This window comes from Lepidochelys kempii, chromosome 2 (genome assembly GCF_965140265.1).
Source record: "Lepidochelys kempii isolate rLepKem1 chromosome 2, rLepKem1.hap2, whole genome shotgun sequence".
Taxonomy (NCBI): Eukaryota; Metazoa; Chordata; order Testudines; family Cheloniidae; genus Lepidochelys; species Lepidochelys kempii.
This window is the reverse complement of record NC_133257.1, coordinates 208,573,654-208,593,629: the sequence shown is the minus strand read 5'-3', so window position 1 is coordinate 208,593,629 and position 19,976 is coordinate 208,573,654. Positions and strand designations below refer to the sequence as shown.

General features: G+C 42.4%; 1 protein-coding gene across 13 annotated transcripts in view; it reads right to left on the bottom strand.

Annotated features, from left to right (window-relative positions):
• Positions 1 to 17,553, bottom strand: part of NPVF (neuropeptide VF precursor) — a 49,082-nt gene extending 31,529 nt beyond the window's left edge. Inside the window, exons 1-4 of one of the 13 annotated variants that reach the window (XM_073333682.1) lie at positions 17,213 to 17,423; positions 7,688 to 7,813; positions 6,327 to 6,388; positions 4,158 to 4,710 (exon numbers count right to left, since the gene is read on the bottom strand). Coding sequence is in view for 1 of the 13 variants with exons in the window: in XM_073333691.1 (XP_073189792.1) it covers positions 12,015 to 12,038 (24 nt within the window). In the remaining 12 variants the exon portion in view is untranslated. The other 12 variants (XM_073333677.1, XM_073333678.1, XM_073333680.1 and 9 more) reach the window with 12 other exon arrangements.
• Between the last annotated feature and the right edge of the window lie 2,423 nt (positions 17,554 to 19,976).

Sequence of the window (19,976 nt, the reverse complement as noted above, 5' to 3'; positions counted from 1 at the left end):
CTTCAAAATTCTGATCCAGAGCTTAACACCCATAAAGTTCAGAAGAGTTTGAATCCAGGACTGTGGTTTAAACCTTTATTAATGGTCCATTATGGAGTTTCTTGCACCCTGCTTTGAACCATATGTCCAGTATATGGGTCCCCCACTACAGTATATGGGCCCCCCACTACAGAAAGGATGTGGACAAATTGGAGAGAGTCCAGCGGAGGGCAACAAAAATGATTAGGGGGCTGGGGCACATGACTTACGAGGAAAGGCTGAGGGAACTGGGATTGTTTAGTCTGCAGAAGAGAAGAGTGAGGGGAGATTTGATAGCAGCCTTCAACTACCTGAAGGGGGGTTCCAAAGTGGATGGAGCTCGGCCGTTCTCGGTGGTAGCAGATGACAGAACAAGTAGCAATGGTCTCAAGTTGCAGTGGGGGAGGTCTAGGTTGGATTTTAGGAAACACTATTTCACTAGGAGGGTGGTGAAGCACTGGAATGCGTTACCTAGAGAGGTGGTGGAATCTCCATCCTTAGAGGTTTTTAAGATCTGGCTTGACAAAGCCCTGGCTGGATGATTTAGTTGGGGATCGGTCCTGCTTTGAGCAGGGCTTGGACTAGATGACTTCCTGAGGTCCCTTCCAACCCTGATATTCTATGATTCTATCAGAGTCAGGTGACTGCACTACATGAACTATAGGTGTGATCCACTATGGCAATTCCTATGTTTCTGAGTGAGAAGGGCCAACTGCGTTCAAGTCTGAATTTCAATCCAAACTTCACCAAAATCCAGAATTGTTTGGTTCCAGGCTCATCCCTGATGAAAATCTATTCCTGCAGGAAATCAACATGGTAGCAAAAGCGATAGCAGAAAGAGACAGCCACTTGCACAAAATCGTTTTTGAACATGACACAGTCAATACAGTACAACAGAAGCATGACTGGGCTAGTAAACTGCAGCTGTCACATATTTTTTCTATGCTTTGAAACCCTCTTATTTCAATGCCCAGTATTAGAAATCCTTCAAATTGCTCAAACAATGAACTCAGTTAGCTCTAGACATACTGTGCTTTAAACCAGTGACCACTCAGACCTCAGTGGATCAGGAGCCAAATTAGTGATCAACTTTACGCAAAAGAGCCACTGTAGTATAAATTCATTGTTTCATTTACTATATATATGAACCCTACTACTGTTTATTATATATATACTGAATAATATATATTCTTGTCATAGCAAAATAACTGACCAAATATTATTATTTTATCAACCATAATTGGTTAATAATATAGTGAAAGCATCCCGATTGGTTAATAACGTAGACTGGTTAATAATAAAAGCACACAGTGTTTTAATATCATGTGCTGCAAAGAGCCGCAGGAGACACATTAAAGAGCCACTTGCAGCTCAGGAGCCTCAGTCTGAATATCACTGCTTTAAACAGTGTTCTACTGAAAGTTTGAATGAAGGAATAATCTTTCAAAAACAAAAAATCCTGTGCAATAAATGCATAAATGCTTGGAGGTTGATGATCAACCTGCAAAACAAAGAAACACAAACCAATTCCCCTCTGCACTCAGTTTGAAAATTGAAATGAAATGACTCTTAAAAAAAGGAATGGCCCAATCCTGCAGTCTTGCTCAGGCAAAATTCCCACCGACAACAGGATTTCAAGATCTGGGTCCAGGTAATTGATTGTGGATAAATCTGGCCACATCTCTTTCATATTCTCGAACATGTCTATCCCTTGTTGGCAATGAAACATTTGTAGGTACTAATTAAAAAAGCTATTATCCCATTTACATTGTCTGTGAAACTGATGGTGCAATGAATACAATGTTGGATACTGTTTGCCTGTAAGCTTTTCTGATCCATTAATGAATCAAATGTATTAGAATTTAGGACTCTCATAACTTTTTATGCAACACTATTAAACCAATTTGGTGGATAACCACTGTAACCTTTGTAATATACTGCAGCAACAATGAGATTATTATTTCCGGATGTGGTTTGCTGTACCATGAGCTGTATGCTGATCTCCTGAAGTCCTTGCATGAAGGAAAGTTTAAAAAAAAAAGATTTTTTTGAAAGGTTGCTTGTTCTTAAATGGAGAACTGATTAGTAAGAATGATTTAATATCTCCCTGCCTTAGAAGCAATGGAAATTTGGGACAGGATCAAACATTCCCTCCAAGTTGGCTACAACCTTCCTTGCTTAATATTGTTTTTAAATGAAACATCTGACACATTTTCCAGCAGGGACGTTATTTTGTTCCTCATGCTGAAATGTTTCAAAATTCACTGAAAAACAGGCTGAATGGAAGAATTTTTTCCCCCATAGACATCTGGAGCTTTCTTTCAAAGCTGATGCGATCTTTCATCTGGACAAGAAAGGCTTTGATCCAAACTCTAAGATCCCCTATCTCCCAGTTAATTGGTGTTAGTGAGGTAGGTTTGACAGCCTCTGACACCAGTCTCTGGAATGCCTTACTCTATTAAGACCTGTCGGTTGTGACTCAGTCAACTCAAAGACATCAGCATTCTCTCATTTGACTTCTGCCCCTCTGGGGATGGTTACAGGTTTTACCTGCTTTCATTGTTTTTTCTCTTAAAACCATTCAATGTCAAGAACTAAATACACTTTTGAAACCAAGCACAAGGCACTTAGAGGCAGATGTGATGAGTGATGTTTTTAACAAACTCTCCCAGTTAATACAGCAGGAGAAATAGCATAAGAGAGAGGGAGGTGGAGATAAAATTCAAATGTCCATTTCTTTAGGATCTTACAGTTCTCATAGGTGCACATGAATTTTTCTGCAGTATGTTTACTGAAGGATAACCAACAAAAGTCTTTTTGGTGGGGAAATAAGCACTGATGATTTCCCGTATGAGTTATAGTGTAAATCATTCAAAAACATCATTCACTCTTTGATGTGTTATGCTAAGATAGGGTTAGATAATTTAAGGCAGGATTGTGCCCAGTCCTTATGATGCAACACAGGGGAGTAAAGGAAACCTTGCTTACTCCCCTACATGGGCTATTTGCATTGTGGGCAATCACTTGGCAAGGACAGTATCTCCACAGGATAGCTATTCCTGAGCAGATGGGATGGGAGTGACCGTGCAGGGACAGGGAATGGGTGGAGCTGTGGTTCTGACCCACTCAGTCCGCTGATCAGCAGAGATGGGCAGGCATGGAGGGGGAAGTAATCTGTTCCTGGTATAGGCCTATAACAGATTCCTTCCCCGCTGGAGTCAGGGAAGAACCAGGGAATGCATTGCCACAGAATGCTGTGACAGTCAGCCATGTGCCACCCCTCACTAGGGACAGACTACGATGTCGCCGCCTAGTCTTTAGACCGCAATGCGTTTGGAAGATGAGTAGCGCAACTCATAGCCTCCCATTTCCAGAGACACAGGGCCTCATTTCCCAAGCGCTTTGCCCTCTTTTCTGGGTGTATGTACAGTTCTCCTGCACCTACATCTGCACAGTGGATAAATTCCAACATCTTCATGCACAGGTGTGCAACTCCATCCACTGCATGTGGTTTTAGGGCTGTCTCCTGTGAGATGCCGAGCACCCCCAGACTATATGGGAACCATTTGGAGATGGTTATTTTGTCTCACTGAGATACTGTCCGGAAATCCACATCATTTTCCTGAGGGTCTCTAGGAGAAAACAATTGGAGAATCCTTCCACATAAGTTAGTACCAAAACCAGTGAGATGGTCCCATTTAAATGTCAGGTATCAGGCAATACTGAGCAGTCCCAGTATCAATTCTGTTCCCTATAGTCACATCCCAATACTAAAAGCTCCTGGATGGACTCTAACACTGAAGCGGGCACTGGCTGCATAACATGTTGCCTCAGCATTACAGTTTATGGAAAAGATATCAGACCCGTGAGATGTGTTGTGTGCTACGCTGGGGAAAGAGGTTATTGGTTATTAATAGTCCTAATATCTAACCGTGAGTGTACATTTGAACTGCAAGGTTGAAAATATCATGGATGCAGAGATTTCTAGCCCAACAGAGTTAAAGAATGTTCAGTGAAACCATTGTTGGTTTGTACTGCTTAGAAAGTATGCCCAGCTGTACATTACCCTGCAACTGTGATTGATCTGGAGAGTTAGAGGTTTAATATTGATTAGAAATTGATATACCACTGCCACTTACATGTCAGTCTTTCTCAGAAAGTTCAACCCATCTTTGTACTTTAGAGCAGAGTTCACTGAAGTACTCAGTACTGGGTTCTCTGTATCAGTTTCGTATACCTGAGTTGTGGCACTTATACCAAAAGCATATTAGAATGCAATGGCTTTGAAAGGCAGCTTCAGTGGGCGTGTGGTTGGGAAGTGTAAGGGTTGACAAAGTAAGGATGAATCTTTGCTGATAAACGGTGGAAACAAATTGAAAGCAGGATGAAAAATCCGTTTTACAAGCAGAAAATGTAGCATTAGTAGATGACCCAGGAAGTAAGTAGATGCACTACCTTACTGACAATTGTTTTTGATGATTAGGACTGAAAAAAAATGTTTTAAAATGCCACTTGGCTAAGAATAGACAGACATTCAGGGCCCAGTCCTGCTCTCCTTGAAGTCAGAAACTCAGTCTCGAGTATCTCAGTTCCGTAGACAGTGGAACTGTGTTGATTCACCAATTGTGTTACTCCAGTGTTGCAGCAGTGTGACTCTGTTGAGTTATGCAGCGAATCAGGTCCAGCACTGCTCTAGAAAAAAAATAAATGAACAATAGTTCAGTAGCTTACGTAGCCATTTAATGGCTATTATTGTGCCCAGGCCTCCCTGTTTGTTAGTTTTTTTAACATGAATGAAATACTGATTTTTTTATTTTGGTGCTATGCAATCCCCCGCTCCCCTCCCAGTCAATGTATTCTTTAGGGAAAGGATTTTTTTTAAATATGGAAGATGAAAATACCAGAATCCAATGGAAACCTGTTTTCCACATCATTAGAGGAAACTGAGAAAAACAGGGTAGGGAGGTCAGTTGTTAAGTTATGTACATTAGCTCAAAATGTTCTACATGAGCTCAGGCTATTTCACATGTTTAAGCAGTGAGTGCTGATTCACAGTGACTTTGATGGAATAACCAGGCTTTATGCATTAGACTTGAAAGGCATTTGAATAAATTCCAGGTCAGTGTTTTAGGTCTGGCATTTCCAAGATTTACCCCTTGCTCGCTTCCTTTCAAGAGAATTGCAACTGCTTTCCCCAGCTTCTCAAACATTCCCAGAGAGATACCTCTGGAGAAGAGAAATCTGGTTATAAGAATGTAATCGCTTCCTAGATTATTCACCATTTCAGCAACAAATGCAGGCAGCGTTTTATTTTTAACCCTAGAAGCACTGCTGGTGTGAGAAAATTCATGGCCCCAGCTGACAGGGCTTTCATTTACTCTGCTCTAACAGTATTAGATTGGCATAGATGTAATCTCATTAGGTTATCCACGGAGACCTACCCGCACAGGAAAACAGCATCTATTGTTTACTCACACCATATAGTGGGATAATCTGAGAGGGCCCTAATGGACTTGTAACTAAGCACATGCTGATTGGAAGCATAAAGAAGATTCACAAACAGCTCTATTAATGGCATCAGGGAATCAGAATAAACAAATAAGGACACACTGAGCAATAAATGTTAGCCTGCAAGTACTGCATGACTTTCCTCATAACTACACTAATTAATTGGTACAAAATGAATAATTTTATGATGCAATTTGGGCATTGGAGGGCATGGCTTAGTGGGCTAAGTATTATGTTTGCAATGGCTCAAATCCTTGGGAGATTGCTCTCATCCTTCCATGGTATAGTAGCTCCATTGAATTCCATGCTGCTAACTGTATGTGGTTCCTTGGGAATAAAGGACAAATCCTTTTCCTACAGAAGTCATTGGAGTTTTGCTCTGAATTTCAATGGGAACAGGAACAGGCTTGTGATCTTTGAAACCAAGGACTTGTTTGCTCTGCATTAAAGGAGCCAAGGCACTTTTTCTTAAGAGTTAGCGTTTACACCAATGTTCCAGGCCAAAATATTCCCTTTTTCCCCACTGATGTTCAGGCTGTCCATCTGGATGATGCCTTCCACCAAAGAGGTGGCTGAATTTCAGCAGTGCCCTATGAAACCTGCTTTAAGCATAATGGAGTTGGTCATTGAATAACAATGGGACAGAATTGTGTTCTGTGGATCTGGGGACACTTTAGAGCAGAATCTTAAGATAGACTAATAAAACTGATCGATTGTATAAATTCTGTTTGGTAACCTATCTTCTAGATGAGGATTGCTGGATGAGATTTCATGTAGAGCCTATTATTACTCCTCCTAACTTGGTGAGCAAGGTCACTCCGAGTGAAGTAAGGTAGTTTCTCCCACTGCATGGCTAGCTGCCCTGGAATGAAAAATTGGATTTGAATCAAAACTTGGTCTCTTAAATTGAAGGGTAGAGCACTAATCACAGGGTCGTCAGTCATTTCACTGAAGAAGGATCAAATAACACACTATCCTTGCACTTTTAGGTCCTGGCTGGGCCTGTTAATTGTGTTAGTTTGCCTGGTCTTTCCCCCCAAAAAAATTAATGTTGTGTCACGAGTGTTTGGTACCCAAATTATTCTGAGTCTAAATATCCTGGGTTTATTTTGACAAGAGAGTTTCCAGTTAATTTCCCATCTTTATTATTTATGTACTTCGATGAAGATTTTTTTAAAAAAATGAATGACTAAAGTTAGGCTTCAATGTCCATATTTAGGCACTAAATAAGTGTCCTGATATTCAAAAGTGCTGAACATTGAGGATTAGTAGCTCACTCTAGACACTCATTTTTTTAAAAAGAATTGGCCTTTATAACTGTTATTTTTCTGATTATTTATCATTTGTATTGCAAGCACATAGGACCTGCAAATCATGGACCCATTGTTCCAGGCGCAGAAGAAAAAGTACTATATGATACAATTCTAATTACCATGTTTCTAAATGGTTATAAACCCAGCAGGATATATTCAGATAACACAGCTACTCCATATTTAGGACATGCCTGTTTTCTGTAAGCTATACAGTCATCAGCGCTTCAAAACTAGTTAACAAATAGGCTTTGATTAGACCAAATGACAGTGTTGCCCTTCCCTCCTGGCCCCTCCCATCATTCTTTGATGATTCTCTGGCCCCATGGCTAGTGCTCCTATCTGTTGTTCCCCATCATTTGGTACCTCATATAGTCATTCAGTATGAGTTGAGCATGATTTCTCAGCTCAGCACTAATGGCTGTTTTGGCTAAAATGATAGGCCCACTTATGCTCGAGGGTTTCTTTTTCATTTGCGTTCAAAAGGAAAATGTCTATGAAGGTGCAGCCAAGGGATGGGGCAGAAAAGAAAAGATATTCAATTTAGTTGGGAAACAATTTAAATGCTTAATTAGTAAGGGGGAAAAAATCCAAACCCTGAACAGGTGGTGTATTATTCTGCCAGGGATCTTCAATAGGAGTGAGTGCATATTGTTAGCCTGATGCAGAATGAAAAATGCGAAGATCTGCAGTACATGGATACATAATGGCATGTGAGCTGCTGAGATGAGACCATGATGATGTGAAGAAATCCAGTCTGTACAGGAGAAAACACTCCTTTTTGCCCACAGTTCTACTCTGAGATTTACATGGATGTGGCATTAGCAGTATCCTCATTTAGCTGCACGTACCCAAAGGAACAGCAAAAATGATGGCCCAGAAGAAAACTGCCACATTTCAAACACTCCAGCTGTGCCCTGCCACCATCTCTGCCTTTCTCTGCCAAATCCAGTAATTTATGATTTTGTCTTTTGTATCTACAAAAAATGTTAATTTTATAGAATGAGGGAAAGACTTGGAAAAGAATAAAACAGTTGGTAAAGGGATGTTTGTGTTTTCTATTAACCGCATTACAGTTTTTCCCCCAATCTTGTAAATATTACTAAACTTTACATGATCATTACAGTTGTGTACATGATGCTTTAAAATAGAAGAGCAGTGCCAGCAAATAGCAGTCTCTGTTTCAAAGAGATTGTAGTCTTAAAGGCATAGTAATCCACCTGGCACTAGAGCACAACACAATACTGAATAAATAGATCATGAATTTTGAATCATAATGATTTTCGTTATTGAAGCCCAGGGAGTGTGCTCTAAAAGAATGATGACTGTTGCATTTGCATAACAAGATGAGGGCAAGGTCGTTCTTGTTCTGTGGGATAGAGCTCATAGGTGCTGGAACCAGGGGTGCTACCACACCCCCTGGCTTAAAGTGGTTTCCATCATATACAGGGTTTACAGTGGGGTACACTGGCTCTCAGCACCCGCATTATACAAATTGTTCCAGCACCCAGATAGAACTGTGTGTATATATATATATATATCTGTATGAAACTGCAGGGTGCATATATTTGGGGGGGGGTGGATTAGCTGAGTGATGGGAAGTCCCTGTAACCTCACTGCTACCAAAAAGAAAAAAATGTCGCAGTTCTATGCCTGCTTTGTGATGGAGTGTAACTCACTTCAACATTTCACCCCAGGAGAAGGCTCCTTAGTTATCTTTTCTCTGGGCTGTATAAATGATTTTTTTGGCATCCCCTCAAGGTAGCATGTTACCCACGCAAGCGCCCAGCCAGCAGTACCTTCCCCTTCACAGTGTCCCTGCAGAGTTTATGGGATGTTGGTTGGGGAACTCAGCCAAGAGTAGCATGTGGCATAGACAAGAAAATAGTATCCGGGCAATGGCAAGCATTTCCATTGCCTCTTGTGCTGCCGCAGCACTGCTTCCAACAGGGAAAATGTAATGGAGCAGCAAAGGCCGATGAGCTGAGGATCTGTCCTCCTCCTCCTCCAGGCCCTTTAACATGTAAAGGGAAGGGTATGGGCTCTAATGTCTAGTAATATAAAATGTGTGCTGCTGAATACACAAAACTGGGAACTCTGTGGGTGAGTGGCTATTGTATAATCACCATGTATAATTGTTTTTGGATTCAGGATCTCTCTTTGCAAATACCACTCTGCCTAATGGTGGTAAAGTTTCAAGAGACCGGACCATCGGATGCCATCCTTTTAAATCATGCTAATATTTCTCCTTGTGCTTTATTCTAGAGGCTACACATGAGCTTGCTACACAGAGAGCTGCTGCCTGATGTAAACTGAAGGGGACCAATATTTCTTGTAGGTCCCAGGGCTAACTTCTCAAGTCCTGGAGGCTGCTTGTGACACAGAGGGTTTCCTCTCTGCCTGCTACTCATGCTTCATCCATTCATCTTAGAAGACCTGGACCAGACCCTATACACCAAATAGAAGACCTCTAAAGGCAACGAAGTCCTGAAAAGCTGTCTGCTGTGTCACAGTAGCAATGCCACTGGAAAGGTTGCTGAATCAGATGGTAACAATGAGAGCTGATAGATGACTGTGATACACTGTTTGTTGAACTGAAGTCATAACAGTCCAGCTGTCTGATGATGTTAGTGGGTCATAGCACATATCCAACAATTCCTTACATTGTGCAGGCGGACACATCGGCACTTGGCACCCCTCCTGCCACATTTCCATTTACTAACATATCATCCCCATTTTGAAATGCATTTACATGGTTTTACAGGTTTCTAAATGTAAAAGTATGATTACAAAGCCCCTCAAGATTTGGTTACAACTGAAGATTTTCTTGTTGAGGTTCTGCTTTTATTCTCTGCTGAACCACATCAGTGAGTTACTACCTTGCAAGTGACTCACAGGTATTTATTATTCTGTGTATAAAAGGTCAGGTTTTAATGTTCTATGTGATATATGTACATGGCTCAAGATCAGGCCGTCTTGAATGATAGATCTTAAACTATGATTCAGGGGAAGGGGTGAGAAATCACAACGTTCGCTAAACAAGCCTGAAAAAACACTAGCACATATGTGAGCTAGAGATGGAAACCTGCCAATTTCAGCTGGCTTGCTGAGCCACATTCTCACCACTTTAGGCCATAGCAGGCTGAGAACTGAACTGAAATTTGAAAAGCTCTAGTGTACCTCTGAGCACTTCCCCACCTCCCAAAAGGAGTCTTCTGATTGCATAAGATACAACATTGATAGATAAAAATAAAATGCTTAGGCCTAACTCCTCACCCTGGTCCAGCCATTTTGTGACACTGAAGCAGTGCACAGAGATCAGAAAACTGCCCCCAGTTTAGTAGAGTCCTTAGGTGGCATAAACATGGGCCCCAGTAGTGCCTGCCTGCTAACCTAGGCTGTGTGACACAGATTGAGAGAGATGGGATGCAGGACATGGCCTTGGGTGGAAGGGGTAGGACTGGATCACTCCACTCCACCTGATCCTCTGTCACTGGGGGAGCACTGCTGCCAGTGTAATATGCTTATGCTCAAATAAATTTATTAGCCTCTAAGGTGCCACAAGTCCTCCTTTTCTTTTTGTGAATACAGACTAACACAGCTGCTACTCTGAAACCAGTGTAATATAGAACAGCCCCTGGCATCACAGGCTAGACCTAGCTATGGGGTAGGGGAACCTGGTGGAGTGGGAGGGCCGAGTTCCCCTACCCCATAACCGCCAGGTGGGGCTACTGCCAATGCTAGGTGGGGAGGCCCACCCTGCTAACAGTAAAACATTTATGTTCTGACTTAAACCTGTACAAAATTTGGAAATTCAGTTAAAGTTGTCCTACCTCCCCCCCGGCAGCTTTAGCCCTGGCCCTGTGGCTTATGCCACAGGTTACACCATGTACAAAATGTGAGAGCCAGGATAATGCCCAAATGACATTCAATGACATCAGGCTGCAGCTCCTACTGACAGGGACTGGAACAACTTGTATAGTGGGGGTGCTCAGAGCCATTGACCCAAACTATAAACCCTGTGTATGATGGTCACCACTTCATGCCAGGGGGTGCTGCACCAGCACCCGTAGTTCCAGAATTTATGCCTACTGATGTCTCTGAGAGTCTTTCCATTGACTTCGCTGGGAGCCGAACCGGGTTCTATATGAGGATAATAATTCTTTTGATGTTTTCACTTGATTCCCTCACTCTCAAAATATCTCTGTTATCTCCCCTCTTACAATTTTGCTTCCTTTATTAATTATTGGTATAGACTGAGTCAGAGTCATAAAAACAACCACCAAATCATCTAGTCTGACCTCCTGTACATCAAAGGCCACTAAGCCCCACCCAATAACCTGTGCATTGAACCCAGTAACCTGGATTAGACTAAAGTATTACAGCCTTCTGGAGACTAAGTTATTGTGTGCCACAGGCAGAGGACAGGAGGGACAAAGGTGAACCAGTGCCCGAGGCCTCTGCAATGACAGGGAATTGATTTGGTGAGAAATTCCCAGATGGTTCTAGCCAGACTTGGTTTTGGACTTAAGTCTCTCCTGCTCCTAAATTCTTCATTGTACAGGAGAGGGGTGACATGGGAGGGAACATCAAGGAGCTGGTTCCAGCTCCCAGATTCCCAGGCTAGCCCCAACCCCAATGTGAATAAGAACAGCTTCTGGGCAGCTCTAATTTGTGCCCTGATTGCAGGGTCCTTAATCAACCCTATGCCAGATGAGGACCGCTGTTGCAGAGCTCCACTTTGTTATACTCCTTCCTGACCCTCACATGCCCTCTCTCTGCCCTGTACCTGAGGAGAGGGTGCAGGAACAGAGCTGCAGGGCCTCACTGGAATGCAGATGTACCAGCAGGAAATTCACCTGTACCAGGGGAATTCTCTGCTGACAATTGGAAGCTAGTTTACAGCCCCTTTACCATAGGTGCTGGAACTAGGGGAGCCAGGGTGCTGCTGCACCCCCTGGCTTGAAGTGGATTCCATTATATAGAGGATTTACAGTTTGGTTCAATGGCTCTCAGCACCCCCCACTATACAAATTCTTCCAACACCACTGCCTTTCACACCACTAGAATGGAATAAAGAGGCTCCAACCCAGCTTCAGAATCTTGCCCATTACCTATTATTAGGCACCGTGCTCTCAGCCCAGTACAAAACGCAAATTGAAGACAGTCTTGACTCACCAAATAGCTTTTCACATTTGTCATTGTGCCTAAGAAACATTATTGGATCATATTAGGAAGTACTTGCTTGCTGCAATCTGTTATGTAAAAACAAAACCATTTTTGAGTCAGCAGAGTACAAAGATGTCTGGACTCATCAAAAATATCTTTTCCACTCATTCTTATTCAAAGATGGTTGGACCAGGGAAATGGAAAATTGGGTTGCTTTTGTATGATATTTTTTGTTTTGTGTGGCTTAGGTATTAAGAGGCCCCATCATTCATTGAGGAGATGCAATTCCCAGCATTAGCTGTGCTCTCACTTCATTAGTGGAGTGCATGCATTGACAATCTCATGAGGACCCTAATGACTCAGTGTAGCAGAAAAAAAAATACAGTAGCTAAAAGTTGGATTTGAGACCATTCTAGGGTGGTGCTTTTTTGCAGAGACCCTCCCCCCAACCCGTCTCATACCAGAATGTTTTGTGAATTCTTCTCTCAGCAGGTTCTGAACATGAACTTGCCTCACTGTTCTTAGAAAATAATAAACAGCTTTGGACTATAAAACCACTCAGATTGTTTTCTAAAGAAGGAATTTGCATGCTGACTCATTCCTGCTATATTTATAACCTAGTGCCAAACTACCGCACCAGCAAGATTTCTAATAAAGCTATGGAAATTACATGCATTGCAACGGGAGTGGAATAAATTTACATTTGTAGTATTCTACCATTTCACAATTTATGGCAGATTACCTTGTTTGTGCATGTCTGGGTTTTAATGGTTATTTTTTATAACGGAAAATGGTAGTTTATGATGGTATTCCTGGTAGAAATTTATGATGAGTCTACCACATGGAGTATTGTGGTTGTTTTATTGTTATGTAAGATGTACTGTACATTATTGAGAATTCGTGATTATAAAAATGTTAGAAAAATTGAAATTTTATTAGTGATATTTTTTCACAGGGATTTTTAGCTCAAGTTAATCATAGACCAAATGCCTCATTCCTTCTCAGGAAAAATCCTCATTGACTTCTAGGTTCCCTGTCCTGAGTATTTAAAACTGATAGCATAGGTAGTATTTAGCACACTACACACCTTCTCTTCAGAGTACCTTGCATGGATTCATATTTTTCAGGTCAAACTGGCCTACCTGGAATCTGACTCAGGAAAGAATTAAGGAGATCTAGAAAGCTTTTAACCTCTTCCACAAAATCTAGCATTGTACATCTGTGCACTCCACACCATAGCTCAGAGCCATCAGTTCTTTTTGTCTGCACTGAAGGTGGAAGATGTTACCAGATGTCATGATATGGTCTCTCTCTCTCTCTCTTTCTCTGTGGGAAAGTTTCAGAGTTCATAACCTGTTGCCTTCTCTTTACTGCTATATGCATGGGATCATAACAAATTACCTTTTCTCCAGCACAAAATTTAATGGTAAAAAATTATATACCTTCTGGCTGTTTCACTGTGACCCTTTTGCACTACTGGACCAGAGTTCAGGAATGAGCTCGTGATCTATTTGAATTGGTAATAACATTTTTCCTTTTTCTTTCATTTGTAAAATCAAACTTCCCCATGCTATCGTTCTCCATTTGTCTGCAAAGTTAATATTAGTCCATTTATGGAATGCTTTAGGAAATGTGTCTCTCTGTGTTACATTCATCTGGTTTCATTCTAGTCTAAACAATGAGCTAAAAGTGAGACCTTGTGTGTGGTAGTTTACTGAGGTCTGAGATCTGAGTCAAGATCTGTGTGCCTTGCTATGAAAAGCATTATTTAAATGTAAACAGCTAGAACTCTACTCAAAACACAGAAGAATTACGTGGGTGATTTGTGATTTTTGTGTGCAGCTGCTATGAGGGAAGTGGACTTTGCCTGGTGTACAAACACCAAAATGGTATGGGCCAAGATATATGCTTACTACATCATCTCTCTGGCCAATCAAATCTGATGAAAATCACAAATACTAATCTTTCCCTGTAAAAACCCTGTCATTATTCAGATTAAACACAGTGTAAAAATCAAATGTAAACACACACATGAACAAAAAGGTGCTTTATGGGTCTCAGAGCTGATCGTACCTAAATGCCCTCAAATCACACCTGAGCTAATGGAGTTTTGAGAGACACCTAGCACCTATTATTTTTCTCCTGCTGATAATAGCTCATCTTAATTAATTAGCCTCTGACAGTTTGTATGGCAACTTCCACCTTCTCTGTATGTAGATATATATAGCTTCTTACTATATGTTCCATTCTATGCATCCAATGAAGTGGGCTGTAGCCCATGAAAGCTCATGCTCTAATAAATTTGTTAGTCTCTAAGTTGCCACAAGTCCTCCTGTTCTTTTTGCGGATACAGACTAACATGGCTGCTACTCTAAACCTACCACCTGACAAGATCAGCTTCTTAGCAACATTCTCTGGGATGCCAAGTGTGATTTTGTGTCCAGACTTAAAAAAAAGAAGGCAAGGAGAAGAGAAGGAGAGCAAGGTCCAGAGGGAGAAAATGGACAGATTAAAAAGAGAGAAAAAGAAAAGGAGTACTTGTGGCACCTTAGAGACTAACAAATTTATTAGAGCATAAGCTTTCGTGAGCTACAGCTCACTTCATCGGATGCATTCAGTGGAAAATACAGTGGGGAGATTTATAACACAGAGAACATGAAACAATGAGTGTTACCATACACACTGTAACGAGAGTGATCAGGTAAGGTGAGCTATTACTAGCAGGAGAGCGGGAGGGGGGGTGGGGGGGAGAAACCTTTTGTAGTGATAATCAAGGTTCACCTGCACATCTACCAATGTGATATATGCCATCGTGTGCCAGCAATGCCCCTCTGCCATGTACATTAGCCAAACTGGACAGTCTCTACGTAAAAGAATAAATGGACACAAATCAGATGTCAAGAATTATAACAGTCAAAAACCAGTCGGAGAACACTTCAATCTCTTTGGTCACTCGATTACAGACCTAAAAGTGGCAATTCTTTAACAAAAAAACTTCAAAAACAGACTCCAACGAGAGACTGCTGAATTGGAATTAATGGCCCACCTTGATTATCACTACAAAAGGTTCCCCTCCCCCGCTCTCCTGCTGGTAATAGATCACCTTACCTGCTCACTCTCGTTACAGTGTGTATGGTAACACCCATTGTTTCATGTTCTCTGTGTATATAAATCTCCCCACTGTATTTTCCACTGAATACTGAATGTTTCATGAGAAAACAGATTTTATGTACTCCACAATAAAATACTCATAACCTTTATGTCACCCAGATTTTCCTAGATAATCAGACATTTAGAAAAGTGCCCTTGCTTTCACTTTCCTTCTGTAAGGAGTTCTGAGTTGAATGTTTGTAAGTGTGGATACTTGTCAGATCCTTTGAATCAAGCACTAGCATGGCAAAGAGAGAGGAATTGTGCCATTCTTTCCCATGATTCAGCAAGGAGAAAATACAAGAGCCCTTCTACCATGGCTGTTACTCAGGTATATCACTCATCTCTTACAGCCTAACCACTCACTGGTTCAGCGTGTTAACGCTCTGCATATTGTGCTTAATAGAATTTTAAATTATTTTGATTAAAGTGTCAAGGGCTGAGGATTTAAGATTGATCAAAGCTACTTCCTCGCACTATGCCAAGCTAGTTTCAGAAGGTTATTGCCGAGAAGATTCAAGTGATGTAACACCCAAGACATAGAAATTCTTATAGCAGGAGGAAATATTTTTCTGATTTTATGCACGGGCCTGAGGTGGTAAGAAAGATGAACTGTGCTGTCCTGTACCACAAATGACTTGGGCCCCAATCTTCCGCCAAGTGAATAACGATCAGACCTTTGGTTAACAACTATAATAAAAACCCAGGCTGGAGCATCATGTGGAGCACCCTTACTTCGCTGAATAGGAGGTATAACACTGTGTTACAGTCCACTAGTGAAAGCGCGCTCTAGAGTCGGAGTGACTGACTGACTGATAACTGGCATGAAAAGTCACTCAGCAGTGGGTTACTGGTTTGAATCCAGCTCAGTGTGCTAGTGGCCAAAGAGGCATTAACTAACTGACAGCTGTTCTACAGAAATGAGAGGGTGGTTTCTGTCTCTTAGGTCCTTGGCTAGCCAAGCAGTTACACACGTGTATGTTTAAACATCTGAGTAGGTCTTTTGGAGTTAATGTGGCCACTCAGGTTCTTAAATCTAGGCATGTACTTAAGTGCTTGTTTGGATTGGGATCTAAGAGTGTTAGTATATGTCTCACCAAAACTATCACCACAAAGAGTTAGCAGTTTGACTAGCCAAGGACCTAAGAGACAGAAACTGCCCTCTCATTTCTGTGGAACAGCTGTCAGTTAGTTAATGCCTTTTTGGCCACTAGCATACTGAGCTGGATTCAAATCAGTTATCCACTGCTGAGTGACTTTTTATACCAGTTCTCAATCCCCTCAGCCAGTCACTCCGCCTCTAGAGCACTCTTTCACTATCTGACTATACCCTAACCCTAACCCTAGCCTACTCTGAGAAATTTGTTCTTGCTGGCCTGTTTGGTCTCAGCATTGCAGGACAAAGGGTAAACTTAATGGATTGAGGTCTACAATAGAGTTCTGCAAAGGAAATCACATTTGATGTAGACTGTGATTATGATATGAAGCTTTTCTCAAGCCATAACGAGTACAGTCCTATTTTAGTCATATTCAGTGTGATGCAGTGTTCCCAACTTTCTACATAAGATAAAGGAGACTAACCCTCTGTATTGCTTGCTACAATAACTGACTCACAAATAATTGCTCTAAGTTTCAATAGTGTTTGCATTTGTGTGTGTAAATGACCATATGGTACTATAAACTAGACTATCTTGGGTCGGACTCATTGGTATGTAGGGTGACTAGATGTCCTGATTTCATAGGGACAGTCCCGATTTTTGGGTCTTTTTCTTATAGGCTCCTATTAACCCAGTGATGCGCTGCCAAAATCTTAACAACGGGTTCCCTTCTCACCCCACGAGGGGGTTGTTGCCCACCCCATCCAACCCTCCTCCCCCGTGTTCCTTGATGCCCCCCCCACAGAACCCTTGCCTCATCCACCCCTCTCCCCTGTCCCCTGACTGCCCCCAGAACCGGGCAGGAGGGTCTTGTGGGCCACCGTAGTGGGTACCCACCCCACCCCTAAGAGCCAGAGGCACCTGCCGTGGGGCGAGGTGGGGAGTCCTGGAGGTGCTTACCTGGGGCAGCTCCCAGGAAGCATCCGGCAGGTCCCTCTGGCTCCTAGAGGTGGGGGAGCGTAGCTGGGGGGGCAGCAGGGGGAGCGGCCGCTCCCCCACTGATCACATCAAAAGTGACGCCTTAGGCGCTGACTCCCTGGGAGCTGCGGGGCTGGAGCACCCACGGGGAAAATTTGGTGGGTGCAGAGCACCCACCGGCAGCTCCCCACCCGGCCCCAGCTCACCTCACCTCTGCTCCTCCTCCTCCCCTGAATACACTGCCCCGCCCTGCTTCTCCGCCCCACGGCTTCCCGCGAATCCACTCTTCGGCTGAAAGTGGGGGAGGGCTGAGAAGCAAGCGGCAGCTTCCCGCTCAGGCTGAAGGTGGAGGAGGTGAGCTGGGGCGGGGAGTGGTTCCGCTGCGCACCCCCCCCCCACCCCGGGTTACCTGCTGCGGCGCGGGCGGCCCTCCTCACCGCCCCCCCATCCCCCAGCTCACTTCCACCTCCCTGCCCTGGCTTCCCGTGCGAGGAGCTGATTCGCGGGAAGCCTGGGGTGGGGGGCGGAGAAGCAGAACGGGGCGGCGCGTTCAGGGGAGGAGGTGGAGGTGGAGCGGAGGTGAGCTGGGGCTGGGGCCGGGGCCGGGTCCAGGGGCAGGGAGGGGAGCTGCTGGTGGGTGCTCTGCACCCACCAAATTTTTCCCTTCGGAGCTCCAGGGCTGGAGCACCCGTGAAGTTGGTGCCTAAGGCGCCACTTTTGGCCGGTTAAATTTAGAAGCCCTTTTAGAACTGGTTGTCCCTCACAGAACAACCGGTTCTAAAAGGGCGTCTAAATTTAACAACCGGTTCTAGTGAATCGGTGGGAACCAGCTCCAGCTCACCACTGTATTAACCCCCACCCCCGTCCCAATTTTTCACAATAGCTGTCTGGTCACCCTATTAGTACCATCCAGCTGCTTTGTGTTGCTTTGGCAATGCAAAGCAGCTATCAATTCAGCTTCACTGAACTGGTTGGTTAAACTAGGCCTGCAACTGCTCTGAATGACATAAACAGTCAGAGTACTGATGAATCTGGCCTCTTGTATTTAAGTTACTTCTTAATACCTCATGCTGTTGTTTAAGTTAGGGCTTTGTCGAAAACATCAGATTCACTAATCATGATCTTTACTTCGTATAATAAAGAGCAGTGTAGTTCTTAGAGATTTTATTGAGTACAATAATTCTCATTGAAATAAACACTCTGATTGCAGTTCTGTTTAGTTTAATGGTGAACTAAAATCACTTTCAATAACCATTTACATTAAATGAGATTCATTTAGCTTGACAATTATTCTAGGTATTTATTGCCGCATTGCTTGCTGAGAGCTTCACAGAATGCAACTGTAAGTACATTACGTGTTATGAAAGTTGTCTAGGAGATCAAATTAAACAATATAGAAGATCCAAGCACAGAGTGTGGATATATAGAGATAGGCCAGATTCACAGCTGGTGTCAATGAGCAGAGCTTCATTGACTGAAATTGCACAACAGCGGAAGAGGAGCACAGGGCAAGACTGGATACATCTTTCTGAAGGCCTTCCGAATACAGCTGTAATTCCCTGCAGTTCCTTGGTGTTATTCTACTTTGTTTTTACATCAGAAATGTGTAATCATGAAAGTGAACATGTAATAAATCTTGATTTATGCTAAGGAAATTGATTTAAAGTTTCTGCTACTGCTATTTTTTATTGTATTCATTGTGGTTAGGGCCTGGGCTGGCTTTATCAAAAGGGATAAGGCAAAGATAATTTTTTGTTTAGATTTTTTAATGAATGTTCATGCCCCCTATTCATCATTTATCGGCTTTCACAAACACTGTAGATTTTCTGATTTCAAATAGTTATACTTCATATACTACATAGAGAAAATGAATATTTAATACAGGCTCAACTGTGATATTATCTAATTGTATGCCAGTTGTCTAAAATACTGAAATTTAGAAATGATCACTAGATAAAATTTATAGGTAGAGAAACAAAATCTAGGAATTGCATTTATTTACTATAATTCTACAAACAAACAAATCTAACAGTTATTTTATGAATCAGGGTGTCTGATTGTCCCTTCTTGTGTCATGGATCTGAGAGCCTTGGCAGGCTGAGAATTCTATATCCAAAGTACAGGGTCCATTTTTCTTTCAGTGGACACACAGAATTCTTATTAACCTTTGGCCTGCAGCATAATGTACACAACCATCTGAAGCTGCCCAAGGTACAGTGCTAAACACTCATGCATGGGCTTATCTTCAAATGCCCGAGCAGTCCACTGGAACTTGGGCATGTGCCTTAAGTTAATCATGTGCTAAGGGCTTTGCTGACCGGAGGATTTACAATGTAAGCTACTATTAATTATTATTAATTATTAATATTGATATTAATACTAATACTAATAATCACATGTATTATGGTAGTGGCTAAGAACCAATTGAGAACAGGTCTCAATTGTGCTAAGTATTGTATAAACAGAGGCACAGATGGTCCCTGCACCAAAGAGCTTACAGTTTAATAGACCAGACAAACACAGGCTGTGGGAAGGGGTAAAACACACCAAGAGACTGCACAATCTAATAGCAGCAAACAGCATATTAGTTCCACAATTTTTGGTGGGTTTCCTTGGGCGGGGATTGTAAGGAGCATGTAAGAGTGGCAAAGTGAAAAGTGTCTGTGAAAGACTATAACACAGGAACAATGCCAGTGGTGGGCGAGTGCACATTGGTTATGTCATTTTTCCTTTGTATTTAAGTGTC